This window comes from Carassius auratus, unplaced genomic scaffold (genome assembly GCF_003368295.1).
Source record: "Carassius auratus strain Wakin unplaced genomic scaffold, ASM336829v1 scaf_tig00216014, whole genome shotgun sequence".
Classification (NCBI taxonomy): domain Eukaryota; kingdom Metazoa; phylum Chordata; class Actinopteri; order Cypriniformes; family Cyprinidae; genus Carassius; species Carassius auratus.
The window spans coordinates 393,491-413,148 of NW_020528362.1; the positions used below are offsets into that span (position 1 = coordinate 393,491).

General features: G+C 36.7%; 1 protein-coding gene across 2 annotated transcripts in view; it reads right to left on the reverse strand.

Annotated features, from left to right (window-relative positions):
- Positions 1 to 16,291, reverse strand: part of LOC113096680 (phosphofurin acidic cluster sorting protein 1-like) — a 40,496-nt gene extending 24,205 nt beyond the window's left edge. Inside the window, exon 1 of one of the 2 annotated variants that reach the window (XM_026262091.1) lies at positions 15,879 to 16,291. In XM_026262091.1, coding sequence (XP_026117876.1) covers positions 15,879 to 16,027 — 149 coding nt within the window. In that variant the 5' untranslated portion in view covers positions 16,028 to 16,291. The remainder of the gene's footprint in view (positions 1 to 15,878) is intronic. The other variant, XM_026262092.1, reaches the window with a different exon arrangement.
- Positions 16,292 to 19,658: the final 3,367 nt, after the last annotated feature.

Here is a 19,658-nt window from a genome sequence, read left to right on the forward strand (position 1 = left end):
GCTTTATCATATTACAATAATTTTACAATGTTTTATCATTTTTTGTATGGTTTGTTAAATGCATGTGCATAATTTTCAGCTTTTTAAATTTTCTTATTTGTTTGAGACAGATAAATAATATTAAACAAAAAACAATTAAAATAAAATAATTTACTGTTGTTCACCTTTTTTAGTAAATAAAAATTGTTTTACTGTTTATATGCACATATAATAATAATAATAATAATAATGAAAATGAATAACAACAACAACAATTGTATAATTAGTTAAATGCTTCTATGCATAATTGTAAAAAAAAAAATTAAGTGTTTTATTACGTTATTATGATTTATTATAAGCCAGATAAATAATATTTTAAAACACCAATAATAATACTAATACTAATAATAATAAGAGAAAAAAATATAGAAAATATTAGTTAAAATGCTGCTCCACATAATTCTCAACTATATAAATTATTATATTTTATTGTGGAAGATAAAATAATAATTATGATAAAATCAAAACAATAATTATTTAATGTAGTGGTGCAGAAACACTGTTTTATTGTGTTGTGCCAGATACACACATGTCACACACACTGAGAATCGTCAGTGCTTGTCCTCAGCGCTGAGGTTGTTGGGAAATGACTGGAGACAGGAAATGGAGCTGTCAAAAAGCAGAAGAGATTCTCCCTCCCTCTGCGCTTCTTTCATCCTCTTTCTCATAGTCTTTCACTGTTCTTCTCCTCTCTCACACACACACACACACACACACAGAGCAAATAGCAGCATGTTAGCCATCAGTCACACGTTCAGACACCCGTCACGTTCACACGCATCTGCTGAGATAAACCAACAGCCCATTCACATCTCACCACAACAGAAGAACATGTTATTCATGAAAATGTGTTTAATAAATCTGCTTTAGGCCATTAAGAGCTTTTTGGACAAATGGCAGCAAATCACATGGCTTTCCTGAGACACAAATCATCTCCTGACAAGAAGAGCTCATTAAAGATCTACAGGTGAAGCCCCACCAATCAAGTGTGAGCTGACCATGTTATGTGTGTGTGTGTGTGTGTGTGTGTGTGTGTTATATATGGATGCAGATATAATATAAATACATAACTGACTGAGCAGACAGGAGCTTTATCCTCATCAGCCTTACAGACGAGAAAGTGTGTGTGAGAGAGAGTGTGTGATTAGTATGCAGCTCACACACTCACACCGACACAGAGAAACTGCAGGACCAGAACACACCGCTGATGCTAAACACACACACACACACACACACACACACACACACACACTGGGACTTTCCATTGACTTGTGTTTTTATGCTGAGATAATGACAGTTTCTCTCCTTTAATCTCAAACCTACATCAACACTCAGACAATCCTCATAGCTCATATCAGCATTGAAGTCATCTAAGACTATTAGCTGGTCTCCACCACACACACACACACACACACACACACACACACACACACAGAGCGCTGATTGGAAATGAGAGCAGATGTGATTAGCATGGACTCAGCTGCTCCAAACCGTGTCTGTTCTGTCCTAAAGAGTCACAACAAAGCTAACGTTTAGGCAAAAATGCATCAATGCACCACACACTGTCAACATAAATACTCCATGTATTGATACAGAATTAAATAAACTAATTACAACTAAAAATCTCCCATTGTGTAATATAGATCATGTCAGGATATACACAGCATACTGAGCATGACAGACTTCAATCAGAGCTAGCTATTCTATAAACTGATCATATGATCGGTGAAAACCGCTGAAGATCAGACGAGGTCTGCAGATGATCAGAGCTGATCTTAGTGAAAACCAGGCGAACTGTCTAGGACAAGTTTGAAAAAGGTTTGAAAATTCCAAATGGCGGGAAAAATGTTTTGTTTGTAGCCCTTACTGTTGAAAAGTGTTTAGCATTAAGTGCAGCCTTGGCCTGTTGGTGGCGCTAGAGAGTCTGAGTTAGAGACTCCAGACGTGCAGTGGTTAATGAGCAGACTGTCCTCTACCTGTGTGCCAAATTACATCACTGTGTTTTAATTTTGTTACTGAGCCAAACCTACTGCTCTGAGCTGAAACCTCAAACACACACGGAGAGAGATGTGTTAGACTGCTGTCAATCACTGATCACATATAAACACACACATATATATATACCCACATATATATACCCACATATATATATCCACATATCACAATCGAATGGTGTCAACAGCTCTAAATTTCAACATCAGTTGATTTCCTCAGGCAGTGAACAGGATGTGATGTCACGGAAGATTAAGCACCTAATGAATCTGTCATTCATTTTGCCACTTCCTCTTCCTCTCGCCTCGAGCTGAAGAAAGAGTCAGATGGGTTAATGATGAGACTTCATCATCATCATCATCATCATCATCATCATCTAGTGTTCAGGACAGGTCTGAGATCAGCGGTTCATTAGTGTGTAAATGACTGAGATTGAAGTGTCTGCGATGGGTTCAAGTGAAGGTGACAGCCAGAGAATCACTCTGTGTGTGTGTGTGTGTGTGTGTGTGTGTTTGAGCCACACGGGAACAATCAAATTATCCTGCAATTCAGTGGTCATGCTGTGAAGACAATAGGCCTTCAGTCGACCCCCGTGGAGAGCAGTGTGTGTGTGAGAGAGAGAGACTGACTCTGTTTGTTTACATTCATTGCGCATGAAAATCAATATGCTGTTGATGCAGATCGTTTCTTGGAGCTTTAATTTATTTGTGTGTGTGTGTGTGTGTGTGTGTTTAGTGGTTTAGTCAAGCAAACCTGGGCATGAAACTAATCTCTCTTCATTTGAGGTGTGTCATTGCTTTCCAAAGCCATGAGACAGAAATAATGATTTCCAAACAAAGCCCACAGATTTAGACTGAAGGAAAGGTGCAGATCGAGAGACTTGAGGTGCAGGATTGTTTTCACCGGGGCCCGGATGCAACCATCCAATACACTCATGGATGCCATATTGACAAAGAAAATTATATTTTGATTCATTATTCATAATGAAACCATATACTGCCAAAGAGGATTGGGTATGGAGTTAGATACTTTTTAGGCACAGACCGAACTGCCTCAAAACCATCGAGTATTGAAAAATGTCTTGTTGTTCGGTACAAGATTTAGATACCTAAAGGGTTAATCTCGTCGAAGTCAGTGAGACTATAAGCTTTTATGAGTCTAAATCAGTGATTGGCTCTGTAGAGGTATCATGCCACCATTTATAATGTTTATATATGATTTTACTCAAAACTCACTTTGTATCACCATCGAGTGTTCGTAATAACCTTGATTGCGATCTCATGATGGTTTCGGTCATATAACGTTGCAGAAATATGTTATTTGTCTGTAAAAACTTCTGAAACTGAAGAAATGGTTATGAGGAGATGTGTAATGTAATCTTGTTAATAATGGATTTCATAAAAGTAGCATCAGAAAAACGTATCGTTCAGGAACCGGTATCGAAGTAAAGGTAATTTTGAACGATACCCAGCTCTGAAGTGGAGTGTGTTTTGTGCTTGATCCTTGGCTGGTTCAGGCCTGTCAATGAATCAATAAACATTACATTAAACCTGCCAGTAGGTGGCAGCGAGTCCCTGTGTTAATGAGTGAATCGGTGAATCATTCACTCAAACGATTCGGTCAAAACAGCTGATCCGTTCAGAATCAAAGCAAGTGACAGTCTTTATGAACGGATCATTGAATCACTGACTCAAATGATTCGTTCAAAAACAGATTCATTCAGGAGCAAAACACTGTAGTGTTGCTCTGAGACGCACAAATGTTATGCTCCGCCTTCGTTTCGAACTATTTTCATTGTCAAAATGGAAAAATATGAATAAAATTTAGTCTAAAATGTAACTCACTAACTTCTTATTTGTCGAACTGTTGTATAAAATTAATCTCACATTTGCAATCACGCCCACACGTTGATATTCGGCAAAATTGCACTGTTTGCTTAGATTTATTTTTGCTTTCATAACTTATTTTAATAGGTTTAATCATGCAGTGACCCTTTTAGACTCCGAAGACCTGTTTAGTAAGACTGACCGAACAAAGAGCTTCAATTTCTGATCCTCCTGATGTCCTGCGTCTCTCCTCGTTGTGTTCTTCAGACACAAGCTCTTTCTCTGACTCACCCAATAAAACCACTGGCCACAATCCAGATTCTGCACACACACACACATGCACACACACACACACACACACACGCACTCTTCTGAAGAGCTGCAGCTCAAACCACACTCCTCCAGCTCTTCATCCTGACATGTGTGTGTGTGTGTGTGTGTGTGTGTGTGTGTGTGCTCGTAGCAAAGGAAATTCACTAATGAGATATCATTTCCATCTCATTTTTTGAATATAACATATAATCAGCACATGGAGAGTTTGCTGAAGTCTCTTGTTCTCTGATGTTAAAATACAGCAGCGATCTCAAAAGTCTGGTATTTACTCAAACACTAACGTCTGCGATCAGAAGACCTCGATATGAACTCAAACACTTCTCGTCAGATCATCTGAGCTGCTTCAGGTGCTCCAGTACAGCTCCGTTCTCTTAATGCATGTCAGTTGCTGACAGATTTGGGTCTATTTTTGTTTATATCTCTAAAAAACTGCAGAAGAAAGATCTGAGATCAAGCTGATGCTCATCTACATGACTGAAGAGAGCTGAGCAACAACATTCTGCTCTGAACAACTCCCCCGTGTTTCTGCTCGCACGGTTTCACAATCACATACCTCGCACAGCCACAGAAAAACAAGCACGCACACACACACACACACACACACACACACACGCACATGAGCATGCACACACACACAGGTACGCATGCAACTCATACCACAGCTCATGCACCAGCTCTCAGTGTCTAACAGTCTCCTCTAGTAAGAGTGTTGCTCTAGCATCACTTTTTTTTTTAAGTAATGACAAGGCATTTGTTATATTTTTTTTAAATGTCTTATTCTTTAAAGAAGATATTTCATCATGTTTTCAACATTGATAATAATCAGAAATGTTTCTTGAGCAGCAAATCAGTATATTAAAATGATTTCTAAAGATCATGTGACTCTGAATACAGGAGGAATGATGCTGAAAATACAGCTGCACATCACAGAAATAAATTACATTTCTTAATATATTCACATAAAAAATGGTTATTTTGAATTGTAAAAATATTTCACAATTTAAATGGTTTTTTTTTCAGCATTTTTGATCAAATAAATGCAGTCATTGTGAGCTCAAATGAATGCAAATGATGTTGGAGTTCTGAACTGTGGACATGGAAATGACAATTTAATTTTGTATATTTTTAAAATAGAAAAGTCGATATAAAATTGAAATATATTAATTTGTATATGGCTTTACGGAGTTCTTTTAAATAGAAAATAAAAATCTTACTGAGGAGATATTATACATTATTATATTTTACTTTTGCTCCACTTGCTTCATTTAAAAAAAAAAAAAAAACCAAACTAAATTATATTCAAATAAAAACTGAAACTATAAAGGAATATAGATAATACTGATATAACTGACCATGGCATATAGTAGCCATCATTCTTCTGACATGTTTCAGAGCAACATCCACACCAGCACAAGCTCTTACTGAGAAACACACAAGCTGCACTAATTGCCAGCTCCAGGAGTGAGGTTTATACGGAGGGTGTAAATGTGAACAGGTGGACAGAAGATCAGCGGTCCCAGGACGTCTCCATGATCACACCTGCTCCTGTTTTAGCCAAATCATGTGCAGATGCCAAGATGATCCACACACACACACACACACACACACACACACACACACACACACACACACGCACGCACGCACGCACACACAGGGATCTACACTGATGCAATCCCAGGAAAATATGCCAATTAACAGTACTTTTTTGAAAAGTATGTTATACTATTATTTAAACAAATTTAATTTATATAATGACACATTATTATTATTATTATTATTATTATTATTAAACATTGTTTGTTCAGTGAAGTACAAAAAAAACGTAAAAATCTATCAGTAACTGAAATAAATCTGAAATAAAGCAAAAAATAAATATTAAAGGAAAACCCTAAACTTAAAAAAAACATGGGAATTTAAAAACTGAAATAATATTAAAATTACTAAAACTAAAATAAAAAATAAAGCTGTGTAAAAATATTTACAAAATATTTTAAAGAAATCATAAAATTGCTAAAACTTTAACTAAAATTAAACTGAATATTTTAATAAAATAAAAGCAACAATAGTATTCTGAAACTGAAATAAACTGGTAAAGGTATACAGAAATATAAATAGTAACTGCATAATTTGTTATTAAACAAATTATACTGAAATATAGAAAACCAAAGTACAAAGCACAAATAATGACTAAAACTTCAATTAAAATACAAAATAAAAGCATGTATTCATATTTAATATGCTGAAACTGAATGTGATAAACGCAGTTTGTTCAGTGACACAAACATAATCTGCAGTCATACGTGCATAAACAAATCAACGTAAAGAGCCGGAGGAATGGGGACACTGTACACACACACACACACACACACACACACGATATAACAGGCTAAAATAGAAGAGGAAAGTAGGTGATCAAACACAAACACACACGAGCACAGCTGACATTCAGCTCGCTGGGTTAATGGACGCGGTACAATAGAGCTGCAAAGCTCTGCGCCTCGTCCCGTCTTCAGCAGCGCTCGCGGCCAGGACGAGTCTGTTCCTTCACATCCTCAACCGTGATCCGCTCACAAGTCCAACTCATCTCCCCAGACACGCTCACAACCCCTGGGCAATGTTCAGATCACACACACACACACACACACACACACTCTTCGAATGGGGTTAGTCGTGTCTTTGGCCCCATTAGCTGCTCCTGCATCATCCTGCCGCTGAACTTCACTTTAGTAGGTTTGTGAGGTTCATGCCTGATGCACCAAAGTTAAAGTTTGCTTAGTTTTATCCAGTTCCTCCTGTTTGGTGGTTTAGACCACGGCTAGAACATTAAATAATATAACAACAGAAACTTAAAATTTAACAACATGAACAGAAATTTGTAACTAACTTCATAAAACCGGTAAAACTGAAATAAAAGAAATAAAAGCAAATATAAATATTTAAAAATAATAATAAATGTGCTAAGGTTAAAGTTGAATTATTTATATTCACATGGTTCTGTCTGTTTAATTTGACCAAGGCTAGAATATTATTAAAAATAATTGCATATAAATGATTACATATAAAATTAAAATGGGAAATGTTGCCTTGGCAAATAGCTGAAATAAGTTTTAAGTATCAAAACTACTAAAAATAAAACTGAAATAAAAATAAATAAAAGCTGAATGGCAATACTGAAAAATAATAAATATAATATGTCTATAAAAAATAAATATGGCAAGGTTAAAGTCTGAGAAAATGAGAAAATCTTTACAAATCCATACTTAAACTGAAATGAATGGCATTTATGCAAATAAATTTAATTAAATTAGTTTTAGTAAAAACAAACCTATTGTTTAGCAAATTACAGTAACGGGTAAAAGAGCTCGATTGTCCAAATAAGAAGACGTGTGTGTGTGTGTATATATATATATATATATATATATATATATATATTATTGTTTCTTTTATGTGTAATTTATATATATATATATATATATATATATATATATATATATATATATATATATATATATATATATATATATATATAAATAAAAATTACACATTAAAAACAATAATAAATAATAAAAATGGGAAAGATTTAATTGAAGATGGTTTCCATTGTTTGCTTCACCCTTCACTATTATTAATTATTTGACGTGTGTAGGCTTCACGTCTGATTGTAAACAGAGTCCTGAACAGTGGTAATCTCCCGAGCGCTTCTGAGGGGTGTGTGCAGGACAGATAAGAGACCAAACGTACGTCATGGAGCTCCCACACGCAGCGGGACGTCCCACACACTCAAAACAAGCCGTGATATCCATCAAAGACTCGCTCGGCGCTCACTGAGCTCCACATTAACACTAACTCAAACTATACAGTACAAACTGTTTACGGTAACTGAAATAATGCTGAAATATATACAAATGGCAAAAAAAAAAAAAAAAAGCTTGAATTAAAGCTAAACAGAAATATTACATTATATATAAATTATAAGAAATATATACATATATTAAACTACATACACTAAAGCGAATTTTACAAAAATATTAATCTGAAAATATACGAAAATAATAAACCGAAAAAAAAAAAAAAAAAAAAAAAAACAGCACTTGCAAATTCATATATATATTAATCATTCTTTAATAACAGGGTTGTAAAAACTTTTTTCCCGCTTAAATGGCAAAGAAATCTACTTTTTAACCAATTTAAAATATTATGTTCACACAATCTTTTCATTTTTCCACACTTCTTGGACATTACTGGACATATTTGATAACTTGCGCGAGTGTATAACAGACTAGAGTTATGTGAATTCAGACGCAGCCATCATTTGATCCATCTGTTACGCAACAAGTTAAACACTGATCACTTTAAAGAGATAAACTGACACCAGCTGACACACACACACACACACACACACACACTGGCCTCACATTAAAGCGATTAGCTGCTAATGATGTAAAGACGGTTAATCTGGTTTAGAGATGAGATGGAGACGCAGTGAGGAGGAGCGTGTAGAGAGGGAATGTGCATTACTTCTGCTGATCTTCCATATTATATTTAATACGCGACAGTTCTTTAATCTATGTGCACAAAGTCTTGGTGTGGTGTTGAACTGCAAACGCTTTGGTGATATGAACACACAAGTCTTTGTCAGGCCAGTAGAGCACACACACAGAGAGAAGAGAAAGACCCTGCGGTGATGAATGCGGCTCTGCAGAAACAATCACACACACACTCACACACACACACACACACACACACACACACACACACACACACACACACACACACACACACACACACAGAGCTGCTCGACTGCAGCAGCAGAGACACCTGAGAGAAAAGAGTGTGAATGTGACCAACTCTCTCACACACACACACACGCACGCACACACACACGCACACACACGCACACACACACACACGCACGCACACACACACACACACACAGAGCTGCTCGACTGCAGCAGCAGAGACACCTGAGAGAAAAGAGTGTGAATGTGACCAACTCTCTCACACACACACGCACGCACACACGCAGACACACACACACACTCACACACTCACACACATGCACACACACACACACACACACACAGAGCTGCTCGACTGCAGCAGCAGAGACACCTGAGAGAAGAGTGTGAATGTGACCGACTCTCTCTCACACACACACACACCCGCACACACAAAAACACACTCACACACACGCACAAACTCACACGCACACAGAGCCGTTCACATTTTGGTTTTGTCTATACTACTAGGTGCTTGTACTATATTGACTGGATTAAATAGAATTGCATTACTAAAAAGAGAGTAAAATAAAATTTTTGACGACTAAATTTCGTCGACTAAAACTAGATGAGAATATTTATATTTACTAAAATAAGACTAAAATGCTCAGACTTTTAGTTGACTGAAACATGAATAGACTAAAAAGACTATGAATGTGACTAAAACTAATAAAAAAAATAAAGAAAAAAATAAATCACAGCTTCACACAAAGACTAGACTAAAGCAGACACACACACACACACACACACAAGACTTTGATATTCTGCCGTGTTCTAATCTGAGAGATGACATCATGGCTAACAGATGATCTGAGTGATGACATCATCATAAAGATGCACATCATAAAAGGATGATGTCATAATCTCAAGCCGTTTCCTGTGACTCACAGATTCCAGAGAGAACTGGACGACAGGAAATGCATTAAGGATTATTATTTGTCCATTGTCCAGTTTTATTGGTTTGTTTTAGTATTAAATAATATCTCGTCTAGACCTGAATGAGATTCTCGCACATTACTGTAACGGGAATTTGGAATATTCCTAAATGATTATCATGACAAATATTGTTTTGCTTATTTGTAATGAAAATTATTTTTCACGAACATTTGACAATGTAACAAATACATAAATTATTTTGTTTGCTTGGAATTTAAATTTCATTTGTTTATTATTTAAAAATAGATGTACTGTTTAGATGGGAATTTGAGTTTAACACTTTAATGAGAATTTGGAAAATTCTAATATAATATTTACTATTATTATTATTTGTCAAGATCATGTACTACTAAACTTTAATTTCTTATGAAAAATATTAATCTTTTGAATGATAACAATTATTTGTTTGTATGGTATCTAAGATTAATTTGCTTGTTTTAATATTAAAAAGATAATTATGAAGATTATCTTAAATATAAATATATCGTTTGAAAATATTTGTAATTTTAGATCCAGCTTTGTTATCGATAACTAAAACTATTTAAAACCTTATCATTAATAAAATAAAATGAATAAATATTTAAACGTGTTGCCTTTGCAACTAACTGAAATGAAAATAAAATAACTAATAAAAAATCAAAAAATCAAATGACAACTGAAAAAAAAAAATGCTAACCCAAAATATTAATAAATACTATAATAATAATATATATATATATATATATATATATATATAAAAATGACATGGATGATTCTGGTTATAATTCTAATTCCAACAAAGTCCTTTTAGACCATCTTTAGATTTTCTAGCATGTGCTCAGATTGATGAACAAACCTAGAGCAGATTTACTGTACAGCGCACAGTTTGAAAGATTTTAGAAATCAGGAGCATTTGATCCAGAGAGAATGAGTGACATCGGTCATGTGCTGGAGCGGTGTCAGTGGGTCAGTGTGTCTCCGGCCTGATATCACACCAGCATGTGTGTGATTCATTACAGAAACACACTGAACAATCGCCGGAATCACGTCAGAGCCTCATCATGCTGCTGGTGATTCAGTAAAACAACCAGTTTCATTTTCAACACTAGATGTTCTTGGAGATTGCAGAACATGCATGCCTTTTGTTACCATCATCACAAGCGAACGCAGAAACACACACAATACAGAAAGTTAGCGACGCAGTAAAGCCAGCGTTGAGCCTCCATAATAAGCTCGGGGAATCTGGCACGTCAGTAGTTTTGCAGCTCAGGTGTTGAACATATTCCAGTGTGAAACTATTCTTAGATAAAATGCATTGAATTGCACGTGCAAAAAATTATAATAATGCATTACAACCACATGAAATACAACCCAAAGGTTTCGTTTGATCTGGAATTGATGAAAAATGTAAGTGAGGCCTAAGTTTATCGTTAGAGAATCCAGCAGACCATGACAGAGAAGTGGGCATCAATAGCAGTCTGGAGTAAAGAATAAAACTAGTTGGGGATCATTTGCACTGATAAATTGTTCCATGGAAAGAAACTAAGTTACTTCATTAAGACTTGAAACCGCAATCTTCTGTGGTGCTGAATTCAGCCGTAGTATCTAGTTTGTAGACTGATCTCAGACTGGATGGCTTTTCGAGTGCCGGCCTGCCTGTATTGATTGGGTGCCACACACTTTTGTTTCTCTCTCTCCGAATCTTGCGGCAGAAGCAATTCCCTTTCCACGCTCAACCTATCATCCCTCCCCGCACTCCCTCGCTCCCTAATTCACATCTTCAGCCTCTCCACACCATCCTCGTCTCTCCGTTCACCGTCTTTCTGTCCTCAGTCATCACAGCCCGTGAAGAAGCGTGACTCCAGGAATCAGTGGCAGCGCAAACAAAAGGATGTGACATCGTCACCCTCAGACTGCAGAGGGAAACAGATGAACAGGAAACAAACGGCGTCAGTAATACTGAAAACACGCCACAGCTTCACACTAATGCAAATGATTCACAATTAAAAGAACAGCTCACTCCAAATCTAAAGATCAGTGCTGTCAAACGATTAATCGCAAATAATCAAAAATAAAAGATTCATTTACATAACATATGCGAATATACGGTGTATATTTAGAATGCATTTATAAATACAAACACATGCAATGTCCACGTTGCTGTCCAGAAATGCATGTGTCAACAAGATGCTAATGTTTGGTATGGATGACGTCAGTGTTTTGTGGTTAATCGACGTGATCTTCAAACACCAAGCTCCCGAACTGCTAGCTCACATCCCGTTATTAAAGGTTTGATTGGGAAGTGTGCAGCAGAAGTGTGAATATAAAGGCACACTGAGGCCGACTGCAGCGTGTTGTTGTTGGTGTTGAATGAGGTGTCAGTCTGCTTTCCTGCTGGATTTTGGCACTGATCAATGATTCAGCTGCCAGAAGACGCTGAGGGGGTTTTGTAAGGAGGGATTTTATCTTAACAAATATCAGACAGATGACAGACCTGCGACAACAAAAGCGTCGACATGCAGATACTAATGATGGCACACATGCTACAGTCACTCACAGGGCTGGGAATGGAGAAGTGGTCTTAAAGGGACCATGCACCCCAAAAAGAAAATGGTCATCATTTACACACCAAACCAATCATGCTTTTTAATGAAACCAGAGATTTCTCACTCTCTGTGACAGCCAATCAGAATCCATCGGAGTTTGAAGATTTAAAGCAGCAGACAACATATCTGTAGCGTGCTTATAATAAACAAAACCCTATTGTGCATTGGTGTGGACGCTAATATAGTTATCACCTTTGGTTTGAACGGGCTTTTATTCATATCAGGTTTAATTTACAAAAGAAACCGGAGTAGAAAATCTGTGTGACGTTTGGTTTCTTGAACTAATTTTGAACAGCTGCATTCTTACGCCAGTGTTACGTTAAACAGACATGATGAATTGGTGAAAACAATTCAAGGCTCGTTCACACCAAGAACGATGACTATAAAGATATTGAAAATATTAGATATTGAAATGAAAAAAATGTTTTAGAGTGATTCCAAAGATATTGCTCTTCTGTGTTGTTATTGTTATAGTTGTGGTGTGGGCATTCCCATTCTCATAGAATTAGTACAATTAGCAAGTTTATAGTTGTAGTTTTCATTTTTGGTGTAATCAGGACTTTAATCTCATGGATTACTGAGCTCAGTCTGTCTAATGACTAAATCAGTCAGAACTGAACTGCATTTGCAAACAGACCGCTGGTGCCAATGTTTGTCATGATCTACTTAGGTTTATGATGCTTTTAGGAAACGCAGCCCAGAGCGATTGTTGATTTATTCATTGAAATCTTAGTCATTAGTTTCATTACGTCCAATTTGAATGGGGATGTGTAACTGAGCTGTTAATGCTCTTCATCTCCCATTCCTACTGCCTGTTGTTCCCTCTCTCCACTGAGATGCACACATTTACACACTCACAAACCCACAACACGGTCAGAAATCAGACACGCGCCGCATGGGTGCCCTTTGCCGCCCACTGTGCCATCTTTAGCACTAATTAAGTAGCCGGGGTGAGTTACATGGCCATTGTCCACCTGATTTAAACATAATACAAGATCACATTAATATTTAATAGCAGTCCCGGGCAAGATGATAGTAGAGGTAAGGAGAGCGCCATGCTCTTTCCCTAATGTATTACATTTTGAATACAGCCATCAGCTCTGGCCAAACACGAAACATCAACAAGCCGATCAATATTTTGGTTTATTTTTAGAGTTTCCTTTCAATACCAGCAGTGTGATGCCATGCAAAACACAACCACATGCCGTGCAACCCAGATCTATCCCAATTGCTCCATCAATACATATTTAATACAAATAAGCCAATTAGCTACAATGGACAGCCATTTCACGTGTCTGTGATGTCTGTACCCGTAGCCGATATTAACTGTGTTCCTGTGGCTCAGTGGTAGAGCATTTAGCAGTGCAAAATGTGGTGGGTTCAATTCCCAGGGAACACGCATACTGATAAAAATAATGTATAGCCTGAATGTACTGTAACTCACTTTGGATAAAAGCGTCTGCTAAATGCATAAATGTAACTCCAGGCGAAAACAACAGGCAGCAGGGAGTACTGGCTTTCAAGAGGAACGATTGTTTTGAACACTGACCCGTGAATCTTCACCTGATCACAAATGCAGGGTAATGCAACGCTGGTGCCAGGCTGGAATACAAAGCCTGAAACGCTAGTTACCATGGCAGCATCCCAAACCAATTCCATACTGTTTCCAATTTAGAACAGAATGCATGAATCTCCACACATTCTAAACGGGAACATCTAGAGCTACCACAAAACTGCAACATATTCCAGACCACCAGGTTGGAATGCAAAGCATGAAGCTCTTCAGTTACCATGCAGCATCCCAAGCCAATATATACAAGACCCAGTAATAAAACATATGAATCCCTGTGCATATTAGGATCTAATATGCCAATATATTCCAAACAATTCAGCAATCCAACGATTTACTCTCAACAATCCCAACAATGCTGGTTCTCAGTTGTCTAATATTGGGTCTACCAATAAATGGCATTATTTGGGGAGCAGTTATAACAATAACAATAATAATACAATAAAACATTATAAATAAATATATGCATCAGTATGGGTCATGATAATAATCGCTATCCTTTACTCAAATATATTCCAGAATGTCAGGTTGGAATACAACACATCAAACTCAACAATCAGCCATTTCCATACCAATCCCTATCTAGAATACAATGCATTGATTTATACACATGCTAAACCAGCATTTCTAGGATATATTATTATTACACCAATATATTCCCAATAATCTAGCATTAAGAATATTTCTGACTATTCCTAACATGGAATGTAATGCACGAATAGGATAAACTAGGATTAAATTTACTAAATGGGCAGAGAAATTTTTCCTGATATTTAGGCTACATCAATTAATATCCGTTCTTGGTTTTGTCAATATCAGGTCTACTGATGATGTGTGGGTAATAATACTACTTGTAGAAGTAATAATAATTTCTGCAAAACTACAGGTCATAAATTACAATATCGGTATACTCCAATATAGAATAATCGGGATACTCCATTTTATAATATATGCCAATGTTTTCCAGAAAAGCAGATGAGAATACAAAGCATGAAGCTCTACAGTTAATACATCAGCCTGCATCCCAAAGCAATTCCAAACCATTCCCAATTTAGAATAAGCATGAAACCCTAACATACCAAACCGGTATTTCACAAATCTGTTCACAACAATTTAGCATTCCGAACATTTATTTTAGAAAATTCACACGATTAAATAGAATGCACGAATAAGATTAACCATGATTATTACCCATTTAGGGGAAAAATCGGTTCTTAGTTCGTCAATATTGGGAATACCGATAAGAGCATAATATCGGGGGAAATAATAGTGCCGATAATAATAACAACAACAATAATTTTCTTTAGAAATTGTTATTACTACTACTGCTAATAACAATAATGATATGTATTAACACAGGTTATTAAAAAAGCAGTATCGGTAATGTTAAATATCCATTAGTCCATTACAACAGGTTGCAACACAAAGCATGCATCTCTACAGTTCACGTGCCAGCATTCCAGACACATGTCCCAGACCACTGACAGACTGGAATATAATACACGAAGCCCTACATGTCTGAACAGTTCACCTCCAGCTCTCTTTGTTAAGCATAAGTTGTTCTGGTTGTCTTTTACCGCACTGTCGCGTTCAGATTCAACCACCGATCATTCTTCATTTCGCTTTCGCTGCAAACCGCGACACACAGCTATTGTGCCGAAATCTGTCAAGGCTTATGTTATTCTTTAATTAAGTCTAGCTGTATCCACTATCTTGTTCCCTCAATGCATTGTCCTTTATGTGTATAAATGTCAAGGAAACCTCGAGAATTATTCGGCGGTGCACCGCTGCTTCCCTCCCCGGCGGACAGGCGCCTTACCTCGGCACGCAGCTCGGGGACGATCGGTCCACTTCCCAGGTGGCGTACAGATTCATGTGCACCGGCCGATTGGAGGTGATCGCCACCGGTTTGGAGGGCTGCGGAGACGGTACGCCTCCAGTCCTCGGGAGCCCTCCCCGATCCGACATACTGGAGGAACCTTATGTTTGGAAACAATGAAGAAAACCCGAATAAAACGGTTTGTCGGAGCACCGATCCTCTACTGCAGCTCAATCATCCGTCCACGAGGACCGAGGCTCGGTTCTGCTGATCGAGACAGTCGCACCCGCCGTTCACCGTCAAACTCTTAAGTTGCTCTACTTGTTTACCGTTGCAGGAAGCGGAAATTTGTGTTTTGCTCGCAGAGAAGCGCTACAGACGAAGAGCAACGCCTCTTGTGAAAGACGAGCCCTCAAAACCAGCCCTTGAGAGAGAGAGAGAGAGAGAGAGAGAGAGAGAGAGAGAGAGAGAGAGAGAGAGAGAGAGAGAGAGAGAGAGAGAGAGAGCGAGAGAGAGCGAGAGAGAGCGAGAGAGAGAGAGAGAGAGAGAGGAGGAGGTTGATGAAGAGACATATCTGTTTGTTTGTTTTTGAATGATTTGTATTATTATTATTATTTGTATTTAAAATAAACACGTTTATCCAAAAAAAAATTATATTATTTATATTGCATTATAAGTGTTAATATTATACAAACCCGATTCCAAAAAAGTTGGGACACTGTAATAATTTACTAATCTCATAAACTTATATTTTATTCACAATAGAAAATATAAGATAACATATCAAATGTTGAAAGTGAGACATTTTGAAATGTCGTGCCAAATATTGGCTCATTTTGGATTTCATGAGAGCTACACATTCCAAAAAAGTTGGGACAGGTAGCAATAAGAGGCCGGAAAAGATAAATATACATATAAGAAACAGCTGGAGGAGCAATTTGCAACTCATTGGGTCAATTGGCAACATGATTGGGTGTAAAAAGAGCCTCTCATCATCTACAGTGTATAATATGATCCAAAGATTCAGAGAATCTGGAACAATCTCTGTGTGTAAGGGTCAAGGCCAGAAAACTATACTGGATGCCCTTGGACGGCACTGCATGGAAATCACAACATGGGCTCAGGAATACTTCTAGAAAACATTGTCAGTGAACACAATCCACCGTGCCATTCGCCGTCACAAACTCTATAGGTCAAAAAAGAAGTCATATCTAAACATGATCCAGAAGTGCAGGTGTTTTCTCTGGGCCAAGGCTCATTTAAGTGGAAAACTGTTCTGTGGTCAGAAGAATCTAAATTTGAAGTTCTTTTTGGAAAACTGGGACGCCATGTCATCCGGACTAAAGAGGACAAGGACAACCCAAGTTGTTATCGTGCTCAGTTCAGAAGCTGCATCTCTGATGGTATGGGGTCGCATGAGTGTGTGTGGTATGGGCAGCTCATACATCTGGAAAGGCACCAACAATGCTAAAAGGTATATCCTAATTCTAGAAGAACATATGCTCTCATCCAAACATCGTCTCTTTCAGGGAAGACCTTGCATTTTCCAAAATGACAATGCCAGACCACATACTGCATCAATTACAACATCATGGCTGTGTAGAAGAAGGATCCGGGTACTGAAATGGCCAGCCTGCAGTCCAGATCTTTCACCCATAGAAAACATTTGGTGCATCATAAAGAGGAAGATGTGACAAAGAAGACCTAAGACAGTCGAGCAGCTAGAAACCTGTATTAGACAAGAATGGGACATCATTCCTATTCCTAAACTTGAGCAACTTGTCTCCTCAGTCCCCAGACGTTTGCAGACAGTTATAAAAAGAAGAGGGGATGCCACACAGTGGTAAACATGGCCTTGTCCCAACTTTTTTGAGATGTGTTAATGCCATGAAATTTAAAATCAACTTATTTTTCCCTTAAAATGATCAGTTTAAACATTTGATGTCATCTGTGTTGTATTCGGAATAAAATATTGAAATTTGAAACTTCCACTCACTCACTCACTCACAAAATATACTCACCTTATAAATATATTTATATCGATCTATCTATAATATATATATATATATATATATATATATATATATATATATATATATATATATATATATATATATATATATATAATATTTTATATTTATTGTTGATAAAATTGAAAAATATTGTTGATACATGAATTATTATTATTTATTTATTTTAAGGTGTGTTATGTATTTTTTGTATGTGTGTGTGTGTGTGTATGTGTGTGTGTGTATATATATATATATATATATGACATACTCACATTTTTAGGAAATGTATACATTTATAATTTAATTAATCATTTTTTAAATGATTATTGACTTATAAAATAAAAAAAGATAATTTTATGCATTATTCCTTTTTTCTGCACATCTCATTATTCAATTAGTTTATTAAACCAAATTATTGTATTATTAAATGTATTATTACATAATATATATATATATTTACAAATCCATCTTTCAGTCAACATGCACTCTAAATATCAGTAACTGTATCAGGTGTCTTGGTTAAAAACTTCATTAAAGGCCTGAACTCATCTCTACTTTAATATGAATAATTAATACGCCAGCCCAAGTCAAAATGTGCACAATTAGCATGTATTTGAATAAATAACCAACCCTGCTTGAGGTCATCTGAGGTCATCGCTAACCCTAACCTGCTCAGTTGAGCTGGTCATGTGATCAGTCACATCATAATGAGCCTGGATTACTGCAGCAGTGTGCTGGATATGAGTGATCCTGTCCTGTCCTAATACACACCTCGTCCACCTCATCAGCACTGAGGGGTCAAGCTCAAACATAAGATTCCTCTCTAGCACCTGTTCAGGCAAACAGATGGTCTTTGTCCGGTGAGCAGTGGGAAGCCCACAGAAGAGGCTGGTGATGAAAACACATCTATATTTATCAGCTCATGCTGCCTGCAGGCGTCTGATGGAGAGAGTGTGACCAGCACATGACACAGCTGGGCTTCTCCTGAGATCTGTGTGTGTGTGTGTGTGTGTGTGTTCATGACTTTATCTCTTAACGAGTACAGCCTTAGGATGCTGACGATGTTGTGTGATTGTAACGGAAGGTAAGCTTCCTGGCCTGTGGGGATTCAAATAAAACCGCTAATTAGTTGAGTCATTAAAATCTGGCTTTGAATACACTGGGTTTACACTGGCTTGCATCACAGCTCAGTCAGAAGTGCATTAAAAACAACTAAAGGATCGTCTAACTTTTATGTCAAATACATGGAAACCCATTTCTGCAACATATTAAATAAATAAATAAATAAACATGCTTTGGTGAATCATATTTATGATATAAAGAGACATACTTCAAAATTACGATATTATTATTATTGACAAATCGAAATTATGAGATAAAAAGTCAAATTATGATTTGTCATAATTAGGAGTCATTCTTATGAAAGTCATAATTATTAAACAAGTCGAAATTCTGAAAACAGTAAAATAAAGTAACAATAAATAAAGTAAAATAAATAAACACATAACTTAAATTATACTTTTTTTTTAGTAATTTCTTGTCATAACTATGGCTTTATCTCATAATATCCACTTTGTCATAATTTGGAATTTTTTGTATCATCTTATAATTAAAATTGTCATAATTTCAAGTTTTTCCTAATATTTACTTTTTATGCCATATCTGATTTCTTATAATTTAGACCCCCCCCCTTTTTAATCATAATTTTGTCAAAATTGACTAATTTTTTTTCTCTTCAGAATTCCTACTATTATCTCATATCTATGAC